The following is a 19334-nucleotide window of genomic DNA, read 5'->3' as shown; positions in this document are numbered from 1 at the left end:
CAAACACTTGTACGATGACCTGAATGATACACAACAGTAAGTAAACATGCACGAAGGCAAATAGAGTCGCACACACATACAGCTGGCTCGTGAACATTCGGCAAACCAAACGCATCGTCTGGTAGGATGACGGACCGATGATCCACCGAGACCGTGGCCCGGCTCAAGTGATGCGTGGCTGCAGTGATCGGGTGAGCCGTGTCGACGCAGACCTCACTGCCACTCCACGACTGGCAGGTCCGGACTGCACTCCAGGCATATTCCAACCGACTGGCAGACCCGAACTCGCTATCCGAACTTGTGATGAATTACTTTACAACAGACCACAATAGGGAAGTAATAGCAGTCGAGCAAAGATACTGTGAGACGGGATATCGATACGTGCTGCTAACGCCGCTCACAGTCGGGCAAACCAGCAACTCAGTGACAGTAGTAATTTAAATTAATGTAGTGAGGTGGAAGTACGTTAAAAACAGGGTGTAAAATACATGATGATAGGAAAATGAGCCACACATGGCTACGGCGCAACCTCCCCCCCCCCCCCCCCCCCTCAAACCAAAACCTGGGGGTGATACGCCGAAATAAACTAACTAGCAGCTTCTAGAAAGTCGCAAGACAGTGGCTGAGAAAGGCCGCAAGCAGAAGGCTCTTTCGGACCCACTGCTGCAGAGGAAACATGCCCACTGGCTGCCTGACATCCCTGCCCCAGGAAGAGACTGACCTAAGTCCGGCTAGATGACCAGTTCACAGCCATTGCTAAGCCAGCAACGAAAATAGCGAGATATCCACTCGGACTTCAACAATGCAGAGGAAACGAGCCCCAGGTGACCCGACATCCCTACACAGTAGAAGGCACCGTGTTAAGCCTCACAAGATGACCAAAGCTGAAGGTATTATTCGAAGCTGACAACCCGAGAGCTAACACAACTTTAAGACTAGAAGGTAATGTCTGAAAACGGATTATCAGTACTTGCACTCAATCCAGCTGACTCTCACCAGGTTGGGTTCCCTCTAGAAGACAAATAGTGACTTCGAGGCCTCCAATAACCTTAAAGGAAACCGAATTGCCGCTCCTGTCTCTGCGACCAGCACCGATCACTGCCGAAGTGACGTCAACTGGCAGCAGCACACAAATGGGCTACCAATTCTGGAACACTGCCCTCGGTCGGTTGACGCCTTATTGCCGACTCGTAAATGGGATGGCCTTCTTAGCAGGCCGATCTCCGGACTCTGTCTGACTGCCATTATCGTAACTCCTGAAAAAATAACAAGACAAACACTACCGTGCCACAGACACAAATGGAAACAAGTAAGGGAAACTGACCACAACTAGGTTGGTAAGCACGAGCGCAACCACGCTCTGCTACCAGTGATACCAGTGGCTGAGGACCACAATTAAACTTCAAAATTTTAAAATATATCCACAATCTTTTAAAGGCAGGAGGCCGCAATGTTTAAGCTTCAGGAGGCCGCAATGTTTAAGCTTAAAAGATAAACTTGAAAAATTAATTTTGAAAAATTTTAAGAAAACAAAACAAATAACCATAAGCCTAAAATTTAAAATAGCTGACAACAGATAATTAAACACTGGTGGCACTCAGAAAGCCTCCAGGGAGGTCGGTGTGTTCTTGTTCACTTAGGCGAGAGAGGTAGTGAGCCCAACTGTACTTGATCCGTCGGAACCCAACGACGGGACAGCCACGGATTGACCGACACGACGACTTTCTTGCCACCAATCTCATGAGAACTCAAACACACGAGAGTTTGGAAGCACACAACACAAATGGATGTGGCTCGGGTAGTTGAAACCACTACTCAACTTTGATGTCCTGGGTCAGAAGCTCGTAGCGATCAGACAGCTCCACACACGCTCCGAGATGTGCAGGGAGTGGCAACGGACCCAGCCACTGCACCGTGCAGAGACTTCTCCCCTGGTCGACAGCAACCAACTGACTGCATGCTGGTCCATCCCCGACTGCTGCTCCGTCGCGGCTCCACTGCTGGTGCGTCTCCCACTCACTTCCAGACACACGATGATGGAAATACTGCCTCGGACCCAACCGTGCAGAGGAAACACGCCCACTGGCTAAACGACATCCCTGCACCAGGAAAGTACCTACCCAAGTTACACAAAATAATAATTGAAGGCAGCCAGAAGCACTCAGAGAACCAGTTACACAACGCCCGATGAGACGAGCGACCTCTCAAAGCCAGTATGCCGACAACATTTAAAATAACTTGTCAAAAGAAAACACGCCAACTACACTCACAACCTGAACAATACACAACAGTAACTAAACATGCAGGAAGACAAATTGGAAGTCGATCCACACATATACAGCCGACTCACGAACGATTAGTGAGCCAAATGCATCATCCTGTAGGATGACCGATCGACAATCCACCAAGACCGTGGCCCGGCTCGTGTGATGCGTGGCGGCAGTGGTCGGGCGAGCCATGTTGACGCAGACCTCACTGCTGCTCCAACCCGACTGCACTAGTGCTGCATTGCCACTCCATGACTGGCAGGTCCGGACTGCACTGCAGACGTATTCCAAACGACCGGCAGACCTGAACTCGCTACCCGAACTCGTGATGAACTACTTTATGACGGACGACAACAGGGAAGTAATAGCATTCGAGTAAAGATACTACGGGAGGGGTATCGATACGTGCTGCTAACACCACTCACGGTCAGGCAAAGCAGCAACTCAGTGACAGCAGTAATTTAAATTAATGTAGCGAGGTGGAAGTACGTTAAAAACAGGGTCTAAAATACATGATGGCGGGAACACGAGCCACGCACGGCTCAACCATATTTGCGATAAAAAGTCGAACAATTTCCTACACTGGATAAACATTGAATTAGATTCTTCCATGTGAGAGAATCGACAGAAGAAATGTCAGGAACATCAGAGATCCCAGTCACTAATGACATAAATCGTCTGGGTTTCCCTAGCAACTCACAAATAATTCGCGGGGGTATGTAATTTAGAGCAAGTAAGGGTATGACAGAAAACAGATAAAAATGATGATCACAAGTAATTGAACAGAACACCTGCCACCGGAGTTGCATGATTGATTTACGATTGCACGTTCAGTATGTATCATTTGGACCCAGCAACTTTGATAGGCAATCATTGTTGCAAATTACCAATATTTGAGTACCCAGAGTGACGTTTCTATAAAATACGATCAAAATACTGTAACAGAATGTTTCCATGATTGTTGAATTGAGTGCTTTATGTTCGCTTCTAAAGAATGCTGCTGTGTGTGCACTTTGTGGAAAAGGTGGTATTAAAATCGTCGAAGATTTTGAAGGAAGGAAAGGTATGGCTAGTAAGTTACAAGTGTTTTGTGATTTCTGTGGGGGTAACTAAAACTAGGTATTCTTCTGGATTGCGCAAAGGAAGAGTTTATAACTCAAATATCAAACTTTCATATGGAATGAGGTGTATTGGGAAGGGTAGAAAGGCAGCTCAAACATTTTGTGCTTTCTTGAATTTGCCCCCACCTACAAGATTTGAGAAGTTCACACAGTTACTTCTTGAAAGTCTTGGTCAAGTGAGTGCTGTTTCAGTGAAGAAAGCAGTAGAAGAAACTGTGTTATGCAATGAAGGTGACACTGATATAGCTGCAGCCTTTGATGGGATATAGCAGAAGTGTGGTCAGCTATCATTGAATGGTGCTGTCACCGCAACATACCTATAAAATTTAATGGTGACTGGCATAGACTGTATGGTTGCAAAGGAAATAACCAGGATCATGTTTGTGTTCAGAATTTTTCTGGGTACAGTGGTGGAATGGAATCAGAGAGAGTTCTCAGAATATTTCAAAGATCAGAAGAGAACTATGGTGTATGGTGTGTGAAATACCTTGGAGATGGAAACTCCAAAGGGTTTTCAAATGTGATGCAAAATATGTCTTATGGAAGAACTGTAAAAATAGAAGAGTTAGAATGTGTTGGTCATTCCAAAAGAGGATGGTCACATGTTTATGTAAACTAATAAAAGATATGAAGGGGAAAAAGCTCAGTGATGGCAAACCAATTGGTGGTTGGGATCGTCTCTCTAAGGAAGAGGTGGACAAACTGCAGCTCTGTTATGGTTTAGCCATAAGAAGGAATTGAGACAATATTGAGGCCATGAAGAAAGCAATATGGGCTACCTTTTTCCATAAAGCTTCTATGGATGACCATCCACAGCATGGTCTCTGCGACAGTGGTGGAGACACATGGTGTGGGTACAAAAAAGCAATAGCAAATGGTGAGACTTGTGCACACCATCATTCCCTGCCATTTGAGGTATTGCAAGCAGTTAAGCCCACATACAGGGCCCTATGTGACACTAAACTATTGTCACGGTGCTTACATGGAAAGACACAAAATGTTAATGAATGTTTCAACCATGTGATATGGGAATGCCTGCCTAAAACTGTGTTTGTTGGTTTCAATACCGTGAGATTAGGGTTATTAGATGCAATTATTTGCTTTAATGATGGTTTCAATATGAGATAAGCACTGATGGAAATTGATTCCTTGAGAGTGGACAAAAATGGGCTCTTGAGGCAACTAAAGAGGCCAGAATAGCAAAGAGGACCAAGAAAAGGAAGAGAGAAGATGAAGAACACACAAACCAAGAATATTATGCAACTGGAGGGTTTTAAGAACAACGGAGGTGAATAACAGATGAAATGTACCTTTAAACTGAATTTCCCAAGAATCAAATTTTCTGACATGTTAATTTTATTCAAAGAAGAAAAAAACTATTTGAGCTAGAGGTCTGAAATTTTCGTGATATTTCAGGCTACCATTTGGAGAAAAGTAGACCACAGACGCTAGCTTACTATCACCAAGAGGAGAAATATACCCTTATTAATTATAAAAAATTACATTAATTTTGATTGTCTAATTTATCTATTTATAGTATAAAAACTATTGATTGAAATCATTCAATTTTAGTCTACATTTTTAGATAACAGTGTCAGAAATGTGTGCACAAAGTTTTAAGCATCTAAAAAAAGTAGTTAATAAGACTGCAAACATAGACTGGCAGGAAAAATTTTAAATTACTAACTGACATAAATGTTTATATAATAAAGTTTATATCAAAGCTATTCTGATTATTCTTATACCAAAATTTTCATCCTTAAAACACTTTCATTGCCCTAAAATTTCTTTGTATTCAGAATTTACATTATGTAGTTAGACCAACATTAACTTCATGAAAATTCTTACTGTTTTTCCAGCCATTCACTGGCAAGTTACCTTAAGCGATGGTATTAACAATAAAGTACCATTACCTTGCTTAATGCTATTCACATTTATGCCATCTACATTTGAGTACTTTAGTAAGGAAGCACTTATTAGGAAAAAGCTGGTGCCTCCTCAGTTTTACTATATGGCCATTGTTTATCTGCTATTAGTAGCTTGAAGTTGACTTGACTATAACGAAATTGTTCAAAGAAAATATTTTTTACATCTATAGATGTTGACTGTTATTTGTAAGTACATTAATAAGGGTATTTCAGTTCATTAAAAGCCTAGGTGACAGTAGCAGATGAGTACACAGTGTAGCCCATGTGTGGGTACTACAACCACACGGTTACCAATCAAGAGCCATATTAATCTCTATCACTATCTACTTTACTGTTTGATATCAGATTCCATTGTTGTAAGTTACTGTGAGTTGTGGCTGCTTACTAACTGATAATAATCCTTTTTCAGGTCACACCTGCCACCCACGTCACCTAAGTTAATCGAGTACATTCTGAGGAGGCATGCTCAACATCTCAAATTTGCTGTTTTTAAGACTGATAGTTCAGTAGAATCTGCTGAAATGGCATGCCAGATTTTATCTAGGGTGAGCAATGTCTGAATTAATATTTAGAGGAATAATTTGACTACACACAGAAGCAAACCACTTTGGCAACCTGTGTCTGCAAATTATTCTCTTCCTGTCAGCAAAAAAAAACAAAGTTTTTTCTCATTGCTACAGTCTTTCTGTACTTTTTTCTTTTACCATTTTCTGTAATTTGAAAATGCTGGCATGTATTTTGAACGATTTCTCCACTCACTTCCCATTTTGTGTGTAGAGTTTCTCACATGCTGAACAATTAAGAGACTATATCAGAGGATACAGTTCTGAATACAGGTTTATGATCACATTGTACTTCAGAAAAGAACAGAACAAACTTCTGTAGTTTCAACTGATCATAAGTGTTGATGCAGCAACATCTCATCATTGTAGGTTTAGTGTGTTAATAAATAGCCAAGTATGAGTAGGACTCGCAAACATAAAATGTAAGTTGTAGTCATGTTTTACATTATGCTGCTTTTGACAGGTGATGAATGCACTGAATATTCAAATGGAAATAGATATTTTGTATGTGATGTAATTATAATTTAACAATTGCCAGATTTTTATGGGAAGAGGAATTCCGCCTTACGCAAGACACTTCCCCCTCCCCCACCCACCACCCAAAACAGAAAAAAGGTGTCTTGCATAAGGTGGAATTCCTCTTCCCATTTCATTGCAAGTGTGGACATAACAAGAAGAACTGCAACACCACAAAATTATTCAGATTTTTACTTTATTTGTAGTGTGTAACCTTAGTTTTTACTGAATTTTATGATTCTAGTTCAACAGAAAGTATTCTATAAATTTATGAGTATGAAAGAATGTGACATTGATTACCAATTCTTTTGACTGCATTGACTTACTTTTTACATTATGGATGGACTGTAGACTTTAGTATGTGACATAAATGTGAACTTGATTTGCCAAACTGTTTAAGAAAAAAAGGATTCTTAAACGATGGTCAGCCAGACAGATTGATAAAAAATGGCAAAAAGTATTTTTTGATATGATACAGTTATAAGTTAACTATTTTAGATTTCTTATTTTACTTGTACTGTAAAACCTTGCTTCTTGCCAAATTTTACGATTGTAGATCAACGGCAGGTATCCTATGGGTTCTGACGAGTGAGCTTTCGAGTATCAGAATATGTCACATAAGTGGCCATATCTTTTGATTGAAATGATTCAGAAGCTTAAAATTTTTACACCTCCAAGGAACTATAGACCTTAATATGTGGCATAAATTTGAATGTGATATGTCTGCCCATTTCTGAGAAAGATTCGTAACAATCAGACGCACAACAAAGTGATCTTATAAGGGCTCTGTTTTTACAGACTGAAACACAGAACACTAAAAATGCACCACTTGATGTCTAAATATCAGTTACTTCATTTTGCAGTCTAAAAGTAATAAAAAGGAGGAATCTTCACTGATTGGTCTTAATCCACAGTTCATTTTAGTATTTTCTGGAAACCTTATCTGTAACCACTCCTGTTTACTTACCAACAATTTTCTTTTTACGCTATACATCTTTGTTACTAAAGCGAACACCACAGGGGACCACGGAATGGTTCCATACAAAAGCGAACACCACACATATTAAGACATTTATCTCACTGGAAGATGAGACAACCAATTACTGTCACGTAGAATGTGATTTTCCACCTGCAGGTGCATGACTGCATCCACTCTTGTGCTTCCTTGTCTGCCTGAAACTAACATCCATGCAAGTCTTCCTTCAGGTCACCAAGGATGTACAAAATCACACGGTGGACGACTTGGGCAGTAAGGAAGATGTTGCAGTGTTTCCCAACCGCATTGTTGAAACTTAGCCATTATCATGCATAAGGATGATTCCAGCCAACAGCATTCATGGGTGTTTCTCCAAAGTGTCTTCATAGGGCTACACATTGATTGTGGCTACACACTCTAGGAACTCGACAAGCAGAGGCCCCCTCCAGTTGGAGAAGCTCATGACCTTACCAGAATTTGTTGGGACAGCTTTGGATTTCTATACTGGTGGAGGGGGAGGGGGAGGGTCGGGGGGGGGGGGGGATGTTTCCACTGTCGGCTCTGCTGTTTGCGCTCGGGCTGTCAGAATGCTATCAGACAGAATAGTCCTGTTCTGCGATATTGCCCATTCCCGTGTGCCAAATGGATGAAGACCACACTTCAGTGATTTTGTTGGGAAACACAACAGCATCTCCCATACAGCCTGGATCTTTCACTGTGAGATATTCACATCTTTCGTGACCTGAAGAAACACATGTATCGACATCTGTTTCAGTCGGATGAGGAAGTGCGAGAGTGGGTGTGATCACGATCTGTCAGTGGCAGATAGCATTCTGTGAAACAGCAATTGATTGTCTCGTCTCCTAATGGGATAAATGTGTTAATGCATGTGGTGATTACTTTTGAATGGAACCATTCCATGGTCCCATTGTGCAGGTATCCGGTTTTCATTTGACTGACCCTCATATTTTCAAAGTTAAGGTTTGTGACTAGTTACTGAAACACAAATTTTACAAAACAGCAGAACAATTTGAAGTAAAAATTATCAGCATTAGTTTTTAAAAGTGTTTCTTAAAATAGTGGAATTGAACCAAAAGAATTTATGTGTGAAAACTGTTAATTGTGTATTCAGAGCCTAAACCCATGTACTGTAATTGATCAATGGTTAAGGAAGAACTGACTTGAATTCTATCCTTTGCACTTAAGCTAAATTTAGGATTTGTCACACACATCATTACTTTACTACAATATATGCATCGTTTGGTTAAGGTGATGGATGAGTTATGTATGGTTCTTCTGCTTCTGTTTTTAGCTGGTAAACTGTTCTTTGAAGACACTAGCATTGATTAGCAGTGCACGGCCTGTGTTTTTGGATATGGACCAAGAATCATTTGTCTCTGCACTGACTGTGATATTTGATCGGTCTCATTCCCTTCGGTCATTAGCTATAGATAACACACCCGTCGATGATCCGTCCTTGAAGGCGCTCGCTTCCAGCAGTTCACGTACGCTGCAGCTACTGAGGATGAAGAGCTGTCCTCGTGTTTCTCCAGGTGGTAAGTCAGTTGCTGTATTGCATCTTCTATTTCTGTAGAAGCCAAACATTATACAAAATTTGAATTTATAGTATATAAACAGTGAATTATTCCGTACTGACATTTTTATCTGACATTATTCACTTTTGTAAATACGATCAGCAGTTTATAAGTGAGGCAAAAAACTCGTAACAGAATTCAAAAATGTTAATTATACACGCAAACACATATCAAAATTAGAAGGAAGGTGAGCTTTGGCCATAATTTTGATGATTTATTAACAGCAAAATCGATTTTTGATTACATAATGATCATTTTCAGTGCTTTAGCGTACAAATTAAAGCTCGTAGGCTCTGGTGTCTAGTTATTAGCAGTAACAGAAGCTATGAAGTGATCGTAGCCAATATAATCACCTCACCGTAAAACATCACATCATTTTCAACAATATTATGAAAAGGAAAGTTGCCACTCCCCATATAGCAGAGATACTGAGTGCTGTGCCATTTGGATCCTTCCTACCAACACCAACTTTTCTGGATTGCACAGGTGGTAACTTTCCCTGCTATATATCCTATATTCCCATAGCCCTCCCGACCTCAAGCTTCGTTAGTCATTGTCCTCTCCCATCTAGCCCCTTCTCTGTTCTCATTCCAACACTACACAGCCCCCATTCCTCCATTGCATTCAGTCTTTTTACTTCTCTCCTTTCCCTCTGTCGCCCCCTTCCACACCGCTTCCCTGCCCTCCACCTAACCTCCCGACTGCACACAGCTGCCCTACTCTCTTTCCACCCCATCCAGGTACGCTCCCCAACAGCACATCACTGTTCACCCCTCTTACCATACCCTACTACTATCCCTCCCCCTCCCCACCTCCACCTCACCCCAGCATCCTCCTTACTCCCATCCAGTCGCCACTCCCATCGCACGCTGGTGCTGCTGCTCACAGAGAGGCTACAATTGCGTGAGACTGCAGTCGTGTGTGTGTGTGTGCGTGTGTGTGTGTGTGCGTGTGTGTGTGTGTGTGTGTGTGTGTGTGTGTGTGTGTGTTGACAAGCCATACTCTTGCACTGCCATCACATGTGCAGATTAGGATGATATACTTGAAAAACTGGACCACCACATAATTGACTACCTGTTTATACAAGGGAAGATCAAAATGCAATATGCAACATTTTTTACCCACTTTGTCAGTGTGTTTAGGAATCTGAGAGATAGAAGACAAATACCTCCAGTATTGTGCACCAGATGTTTGTGTGGTAGAATAGTACTTGGCCTGGAGGCACAAGTGTGAAGCAGCAAGGAGAGATGCTGCAAGTGATGTGGTCATCCCTGCATAAACCGTAACAAACTGTAGCTTGAATTTGGAGGACAGAAGAGCTGAGAAAGTGGAGCTGAGGGGGTATAGGGAACTCCACATGGCCCAAAAAACATCCACAGATGGTGCACATTGTCTGCTAAGAGCTTTGTCAGACTTGTTGATGAGGTAACCATTAAGTGCAACAACAACACAAACTGTCATAGGCATTCAGAAACTGACAACTTCAAAGGTTCATTTGTGAACTTATGCTGTGATCCTGAATGTTTTGTACAGTACAGTGTACATTGCTGTGCACAGCAATTTCACTCTGCGAAGGTTGGTGCCCTCAAATACTGAAAAACCTGGCAGATAAGTTAAAGAGGAGAAGCCATCTGTTACTTTCTATGAAGACCTGTGCCAATTCAGTTTGTCCAGTGTCTAGTAGAATTTTCAGACTAAGATAAATGTTAGCAGTTATGTCCCAGTGCAGGCAGAATCTCATTCATAGTCTTATGCAAGGAATTTGGGAGACACAGGGGTTACTGAAAGGTAACCGCCTCTGTGGGAAAAATTTGAAGTGTCCAATTCTCTGAATTACTTTAGCACCAGATATACGTGTATTGTTTTATTCTAAAGCATGTAGGCTTCACTTATTGGGGATGTGGTATTTTGATATGTTGATTGACGACTCCATAGAGTGCTGTGTGCACAACAACCATATAATAAGTAAAATTAGAAGGAAGGACAGCATTGGCCGTAATTTTGACAGTTTATTAACAGCAAAATCAATTTTTGACCACATAATGATCATCTTCAGTGCTTTAGTATACAAATTAAAGCTCAGCACTGGTGTCTAGTTATTAGCAGTAACAGAAGCTATGAAACAATCGTTAACAAACCTTGAAATGTTACTGACCTAGTTTTTGTGCTGCTTAAGTCTGAAGAAATTTTATCATCCCAATCTTCTTCTTCTTCTTATGATTATTAGGTGATTCAGATTTTTAATAATGATGCACAAGAACACACTTGATTTTACTTCTCAGTTCATTCATATTTACTGATACTAAACTTATAATTATCAGCCTGCTCATAATGTGTCATTACAAATTTTACAACACAGGTCAGTAAGCTATATAATCTATGAATGATCTCATAAATTTCACAAGTGGCAAAAGCCTGACCAATGTAGGTGTTTGTGTTGAGTGATGGGCAATGACCAACTGAAAATCGCATAACAAAATCCAAACACTGACTGATATATATGAAATGGATTTGCAATTGTGAATATGAACAACAATTAGCTATATAAGGGAATTACAACAATGAAAATCTGTGCCGGATTGGGACTCGAACCTGGATTTCCTGCTTTGTGTGAGTGGCCACCTTAACCGCTTTGGATATCTGTTTACAACTTGTAGCTAAACCCAAACTTTTATATGTCGCCACTCATCGTCGCAACATGTTCTCATACACACATTGTGTAATTCCTGTACAGGAGGGAAATTTGTAATTGAAAGTTACTGGCTAGTATCAGCAGAAAAATATGATATTGCAGTGCCTTCGTTAAGTGTGTGTGTCCGGAGGAACATTGAATTGCTCTTCTTAACAACATAGGCACTGCTGTATCATCACAATGACTTATAATATAACACTGAACATAAAGTGTACACTCGCTGATGACCAGTTACCATCTGGCTGCTGCTTTGTGTGGAAAGCCTATATAAAGATGCACATAGGACAAAAGATTACAAATATTAAAATACATTATGGTTTCTGGATTAACAGAAAAGGGAAAAGGTACTAAAATATATTAGACAGAAAATAGTTTAAATTAACAAGGGTACGGATATCCACAAACTGGTATAATTTATGTGGCATAAGCTTTGGCATGTACATGGATCTACAAAAGCCTGGCAAGAATTTTTTTTCTTTTTTTTAAGTATAATTTTATGCTTTGTGTAATTAATGAAGTAACATAGGTGGCATAAAATTGTATGATAGATTACGGTAAAAAGGAGAAGGTGAATACAAAGTGAAGCTACTTGCAAAAACGAAAAGAGAAAATAAGATGACAGAAAAGATTTCGAAATGCAACAGTGACAATAACAAACGTAATTGTTGGGTTCAAATTAATGATACGAATATAGTAGAGGGAAACATTCCACGTGGGAAAAATATATCTAAAAACAAAGATGATGTGACTTACCCAAATGTCTGCTTGTGACTGTGTATGTGTGGATGGATATGTGTGTGTGTGCGCGAGTGTATACCTGTCCTTTTTTCCCCCTAAGGTAAGTCTTTCCGCTCCCAGGATTGGAATGACTCCTTACCCTCTCCCTTAAAACCAACATCCTTTCGTCTTTCCCTCTCCTTCCCTCTTTCCTGATGATGCAACCGTTGGTTGCAAAAGCTGAATTTTGTGTGTATGTTTGTGTTTGTTTGTGTATCTATCAACCTGCCAGCGCTTTTGTTTGGTAAGTCACATCATCTTTGTTTTTAGATATATTTTTCCCAGGTGGAATGTTTCCCTCTATTATATTCGTATCATTAATTTGAACCCAACAATTACGTTTGTTATTGTCACTGTTGCATTTCGAAATCTTTTCTGTCATCTTATTTTCTCTTTTTGTTTTTGCAAGTAGTTTCACTTTGTATTCACCTTCTCCTTTTTACCGTAATCTACCATACAATTTTATGCCGCCTATATATACTCAATAATATGTAACCCACTTCCAAACCATAATGAAGTAACATATTATTCCACAGCATGCAGTCTAGCAGTTAGTGTCACTGCCTCCAGTAAAATTGTAGATATTTCCTTACACAGAGCATTTCCATATAATCTGAAATATCAGCAGTCTGAAAACTATACTGTGAATAATAAAATTTAGTGAAATAGGGCATTAATTAGAATTTAGCAATTTTGTGTAATCATGGTATTTGCCTTATGTGTATAATAAAAAAACTAAAAAAAAAAGAATTATTTATTTAAAGAGTACAGTGTACCAAGTGGGGCTGTTCCACCTCACTACACCTCAACCTATTTGTAACAGTAATTTTAAGCAGATATTTCCACATATGTCTGTCGCAGGTGTTCTCGCGCTAGCAGACCACTGCCACTGCCTGCGGGAACTCTCGCTCAGTTACTCGTTACTGAGCGACGAACTGCTGCTGGCACTCTCGTCCGAGAAGCACGTGAGCTTGGAGTATCTGCACGTTGATGTCTATGCGAATGGAGATGGGGACAGTGAGGGACAGCCGCCACGACGCATTTCCCCACATTGTTGGCAAGCACTGGTATGTGAAGGCCATGGAAACACTTCATCTCAGAGTTGCAGTTACAACCAACATTAATTATTGACTATATTTCAGCCCCTGCCATTCCCTACAGTTTCTGCCAAGTACCATGGATGTTATTCCTTCATATCTTTAACAAGTGTCCTACAGCCTGTCCCTTCTTCTCATCAGTGTTTTCCAGACATTCCTTTCCTTGCCAATTTTGTGCAAAACTTCATTTCTTTATCTTATTGCTTCTGTAATACCTTATCTCAAATTCTTCCATTTACCTTGGGCACACAACCCAACCAAGAATGTTAGTACAAATTTATAAGACTGTGGTCTGCACACCAATCACCGTAACGTACACTGAATGCAACACGATAAGGCAAATGTATGCAAGCAGTAATAACGTGATAACTGAGTGCGAGTGTAATGTGGTATATTACTTTACTTCAATTCTCTTCTTTTCCGGTATCTCACAGCCTGTAGCTCACTTCCGTACAATGCTTTGCTCCAGACACACATTATCAGGTGTTTCTTCCTGAGATTAAGGCCTATGTTTCATAGTAGTAGACTTCTTTTGTTTTTTTGGACAGGAATCCCCTCTTTATCTGTGTTAGTTTGCTGTTATCAATGTCCTCCCTGCTTTGTCTGTCGTGCGGTACTTTGTTTCCGAGATAGCAGATTCCTTTACTTCGTGTACTATAATTTTGATGCCACATTTATTGGCTAATCTCATTTCTGCTACTCCTCATTACTTTCATCTTTCTTTGGTTGAGGCTTAGTTCATATTTGTACTCATTAGACTGTTTTTCCATTCAACAGGTTGCTTTCACTTGGGATAGCAATGATGCCAGTGAATCTTATCAGTTACATGATTTCACCATAAAGTTTAACACCGATTCCAAACCACTCTTTCATTATTGTTTTCAGTGCACTGGTTAAACAATAGGGGAGAAGACTGCAACCTTACCTTAGCCCCTTTTTAATCCAAGCGCTTCTTTGCTCTTAGACTCTTATTTTTTACCAATTTTTCTGAGACTTTCAAACATTTTGCTCCATTCCGCATTATCAAACACTATTTACACTGACAAACCGTGTGAAACTGAGGGTTTTATTTTCCCCAAGCGCAGCATCAGAACTGCTTCTCTTGAGTCTTTACCATTCCTAAAGCCATACAAATGTTCATCTAACAAATCATCAATTTTCTTTTCTAGTCATCTGTAGATTAAGCATGTCAGTGAGTTGGAGGCATGAGCTGTTACACTAATTATGTAATAACTTTCACATTTATCTATGCCATGGCACCTCCAGGATTGTGTGGACAAACATTCTTTGGAAATTTCTGGATATCTCAAGTCTCGTAGACTCTACACACTAACCTGAATAATCATTTCATTTCAATTCGACCATTTGAAAAAAAAAAAAAAAAAAAAAAAAAAAAAAAAAAAAAAAAAAAAAAAAAAAAAACTGAATGAATTTACAAATTTTATCAATGTCTTATGTCTTGTTTCATCACACATATTCACAAGATTTTTAAAGCTATGGCTCTAATACCAAATCCCTGTTTCTTTCTAATCAACATTCTTCTTCTATTGTTTCTGCAGAGAGTGTTTCTTTACTATATTTTTTACAGTTTATGTTCTTTTTACTTGTTTCAGTATTCTACACTAGCTTAATATTGAGGCCTCACCAAATGGTGTTGTTAATACTCTCTGTAGAGTACTGTCCCTCCAGTCTTTATCTGTGTGATATGTCTGTGCAGCTACACTATGAAAGAATAATATTGGCTTCCTCCAGAATGATGTGGACCAGAATATTTTGTGCAGCTGTTGCACCACTCCACTCAGTGACCACTAAATTACCTCTCTGCTATGACCAATGTCTCCTCAATGTATGTACAGACCCTTCAAATCTCACGCTGTCATGTCAATATCAGGTGCTATAATTTTGCCACACAGTTAGCTCTTCCCGTGATTTAGAAGCCCTTTTACATTAAAACCAGTTGAACCCTCAAATGGGATTCTGGTTTTCTGCCTCCTACTCACCTGTGCTTCTGCTTCTTTTCTGGATTTATACTAGTGTCCAGTACTGGGCACACAATCTCACTTTTTTTTTCCTTTCATCAGTGTTCTTTCTGCTTTGAGGCATTCTACTACAACTTCCTCTCTTGTGCGAACCTTGCCATCTCAGAGTAGCTCTTACATCTAACATCCTCAATTATTTGTTGCATATAACTAAATCTCTGTCTTTCCCTGTAGTTTTGCAATTTCCAGCTCCTGTAGTACTTTTTGATGTTATGCCCTGATGCCTTAATACATGTCCTGTCACCCAGTTCCTTTTCCTAGGCATCATTTTTCTCATATATCTTTCCTCAATTCATTTTGTGGAAAAACCTTCTAATTTCTCATCTTATCAGTCCACTTCAGTTTAAACATCCTTAGTAACACCATAGCTTGGGTGCTTCAGTTATCTTCTTTTCCAATTTTTTTTGACTCTGCAATTCACTTACATGCAATGCTGTCCTTCTTATGTACATTTTCAGAAATTTCTTGCTCAAATTAAGGCCTGTTTTTGATTCCAGTAGACTTATTTTTGTGAGGGATGCAGCACTTTCATCTTTCTTTGTTTGACTCTTAAGCCAAATTCTGTGACCATTGGACAGTTAATTCAATTCAACAGATCCTCTGATTTTTTCTTTGTTTTGGTGATGGCAGAAGTGTTGCCACTGACATCTTTTCACCCTGAAGTGTACTAACAACCCAAATTTAATACCAGTATTTCAATCATTGCTTCTTCGGCGTGCAGACTGAATAGGAGGGGAGAATTACTTATTTACTTGTGTACATCATGTCATAAACAACTCATTTATTGCAAATTAATTTTTTTTTTATCTCAGTTACTTCCTTGAACACACTAATTTCTTGTACTTTATGTGACACTGAAAATTCACTCAAATATGATAGTGAGTGACTTTTTTAGCAGCCAATTATCTGAGTTTTCAACTTTTTTTATTTCCCATGTCTGATTTTTAGGTTAACAGTACCTCGCAAATTTTGCATTTCAAGTTTGTAATTCATTTATGTTTTACAGGTTCGTCACTCACCAGCAGTCAACCTCGTGATGTATTTTTTCCGTGTTCCGGCTGGCTGCTTGGAGGCATTATTTGCATCGTACGTACCTGCAACAAATCTGTACTTTGGAGATGGTGTACCTCGCCAAGCCCTTGCTGCAGTTGCGGGTCACTGCCCCCGCCTCCGTGAGCTCGTTGTCGGAGGGGGTGAGCCTCTGACAGAATGCGAGCTGCCGCGGCTGGCAGCTGGGTGTCCCAGGCTCGTTTCGTTAGGATTGGCCGAATGTGAAGTTTCTTGCCGTGCTTTTGTGGAGTTTGTTCGTGTCTGTGGACCACGCCTGCGTGAATTATATGTCACGGAGGAGTGTTTAGTTGAAGATGCAGACTTCGATTTAGCGCGTACCTGTGAAGTTGTGTCTCAGCTTCTTGGACGAGAATGGACTCCAGAATTTATGCCGATGTGGTGAAGCGGGATAACTGTATTTTTTGGTTCACTGTTATTACAAATTAAAGGAGTAAATAGCCACCCAAAATGTATGGATGCAAAACTTTGTACTTTTCATCTATGTAATACCCTTTTATCTGGCTTTATATGACTCCACCTTCCACATGATCATTTGGGATCCACTGTGGAGCAATCTCGATTATTATTAATGGTAACAATAGGAAAGGATGTGTAGGTTATATGTGTTGTCATTGCTAATTAATCAGAATGGTTGTACTCACATGCGAATTTATAGTGAAACATCTGTGACCTGTGTGTGACAAAATCACAGTTGTTATTGTCATTTGGTTTGCAGTATTCGCCTTTTAATAGATTATTGTTTTAGAGCTTATATTGCATTGCTGTTTAATTGAGTCTGGTTTTTCACACAACTTTAAACAAGCTAAATGAAATTTTGCCTTTGAACCAGAACTGCTGCTTAATGTATAGGTGCTTTACTTGAGCAATATATTGCAAACCAATATTTTATTTTGTATGGTCAATGCAACAGTTCTAATCAGTATGCCGTAAGATAAGTAAAATAGTAATTTATTTGTAATTGAATCTTAAACCTGAAAAAGATTTACTTTACTCATTTGACTGAATAGGGTTAGAATATATAATAAGGTACCTGCAATTTGTCTCCAGTAATGTAAGACATTTGAATCTACTTTTTTTTATTATTGATTTTTCTCTCATGCTGTGAGTCACCAGTAGGGGGAGAAAGGGAGGATGTCAATATGGAACATTGTTCAGTTGACAGTAGTTGCACAGTTGTTCTTAGAGGAGGCATTGCCAGGCACACATATTCCTGTTACACACTATTCATGACTTAAAGGGTACATTTACTTACTTTTATAATGTGCATACACATTCTTGATAATATATGTCAGTATGTTGTAAATATGTAGTAAAACATGTTGTGCAGCATGTATTTTTTTTATTAATGCTGCTTTATTTAGTTCTGTTGTCACAGATACTTCTGGTTCTCATTAAGCTGTCAGGTAACTTCCAAACGCCTCATCAATAGTGACCTATATTTTTTTGTAATGTTTAACTTCCCAATATGGACTTCTGCTTACTTTTTGCAGCTGTTTCTATAAATTTCCATATAGCAGCTGAAAAATAATATATTACAGTGAAATAAGTTTTCTTTCTGCATATTTTTCATGAAAGTACCTACTATTATGTCAAATGGAAAAACCATATCTTCAAACAATTTCTTGTGGACTCTTAAAGTAGTTCATCGATGCTTGTACGGTGTTACTGAATACTTGTACATTCCAGGAGCAACAGTTGTGCGTGTGGAATTCTTAAAATGTCATGACTGCCTTGGAACTTCACATTTTATTACTCATAAAAAAACAAAAGCATGTAAATCTGCAACTTGCATGCGAAGTTTATTCATTAGAAACAATCGTAAAGATGTTATGCTGGTGTTGCCTCTTTTTAAATATTGTAGCATTTAACTTATTTTGTGATGAGATATTTCAAAAATAACAGCATTCTCCACAGTGGTGTGTATGTACAGACTGAGCTTTACATTGTATTACTGAACTGCTCTGTCACTTAGCGTGTATGAATATTTGTAAATATATTGATTTGTACCAACTGTGAAAGAGATTTTTCTTTATTAAATTTCTTCCTGGATTATGTAGCAATTACAATTACCTATGTTGGCTTAACACATTTAGTATATTGCAATATGTGTGCTCTCCAGCAGCGTCACAGGTAGAGAATTTGCCTGTAGTGTTCACAAGATGCACTCCTTAAATGATCAAATATAGTCAGCATGCCTCAGATTTACAAAAAGTCCCTAACACACCAAAAATGAGATATTCCTGCATCTACCTTTGTTGGTAGGTGGCCACATCTGTGGATTTGTCATTAATATTTGAGACTGCAGGTGGCACTTCTTCATTCCTGTTTTTGCTTTTTTTTAAAAAAAAATAGTAATTCTGCGCCCAGAAATATAGTGGTAATGCCCAACATGAAATGCCATAAATTTGTTATTCTCATGTTGAGTGGTTCGTAATTGCGACCTCTCACTATGATTTGGAATAGTTCAGTTTATGGTTCCCACACATATAAGGTTTCAGTTTGTATGAAGTTAATTCTACTGTCCATTAAATTCTTTATTTCACTTGGATGGTGGTCAAAGATTTTTAGGACTGAATACCTGACTTCTTGCTGTACCACACTAAAGCTGTACAATAGACATTGTAAATCATTTCTTCTTTTGTTATTATATTTACTAATGTTCTGATTACATTTATTAATGTTACTGTTGTTT

At 39.3% G+C, this 19334-nt stretch overlaps 1 protein-coding gene across 3 annotated transcripts in view; it reads left to right on the top strand.

The window, feature by feature from the left end:
- Nucleotides 1–18730, top strand: part of LOC126203790 (F-box/LRR-repeat protein 3-like) — a 347594-nt gene extending 328864 nt beyond the window's left edge. For all 3 annotated transcript variants that reach the window (XM_049938160.1, XM_049938158.1, XM_049938157.1), the window contains 4 exons: nt 5726–5861; nt 8684–8927; nt 13297–13502; nt 16578–18730. In XM_049938160.1, coding sequence (XP_049794117.1) covers nt 5726–5861; nt 8684–8927; nt 13297–13502; nt 16578–17024 — 1033 coding nt within the window. In that variant the 3' untranslated portion in view covers nt 17025–18730. The remainder of the gene's footprint in view (nt 1–5725; nt 5862–8683; nt 8928–13296; nt 13503–16577) is intronic.
- Nucleotides 18731–19334: the final 604 nt, after the last annotated feature.

This window comes from Schistocerca nitens, chromosome 9 (assembly GCF_023898315.1).
Source record: "Schistocerca nitens isolate TAMUIC-IGC-003100 chromosome 9, iqSchNite1.1, whole genome shotgun sequence".
Lineage (NCBI taxonomy): Eukaryota > Metazoa > Arthropoda > Insecta > Orthoptera > Acrididae > Schistocerca > Schistocerca nitens.
The sequence above is the reverse complement of the archived record's forward strand: the minus strand, read 5'-3'. Positions and strand labels throughout refer to the sequence as shown.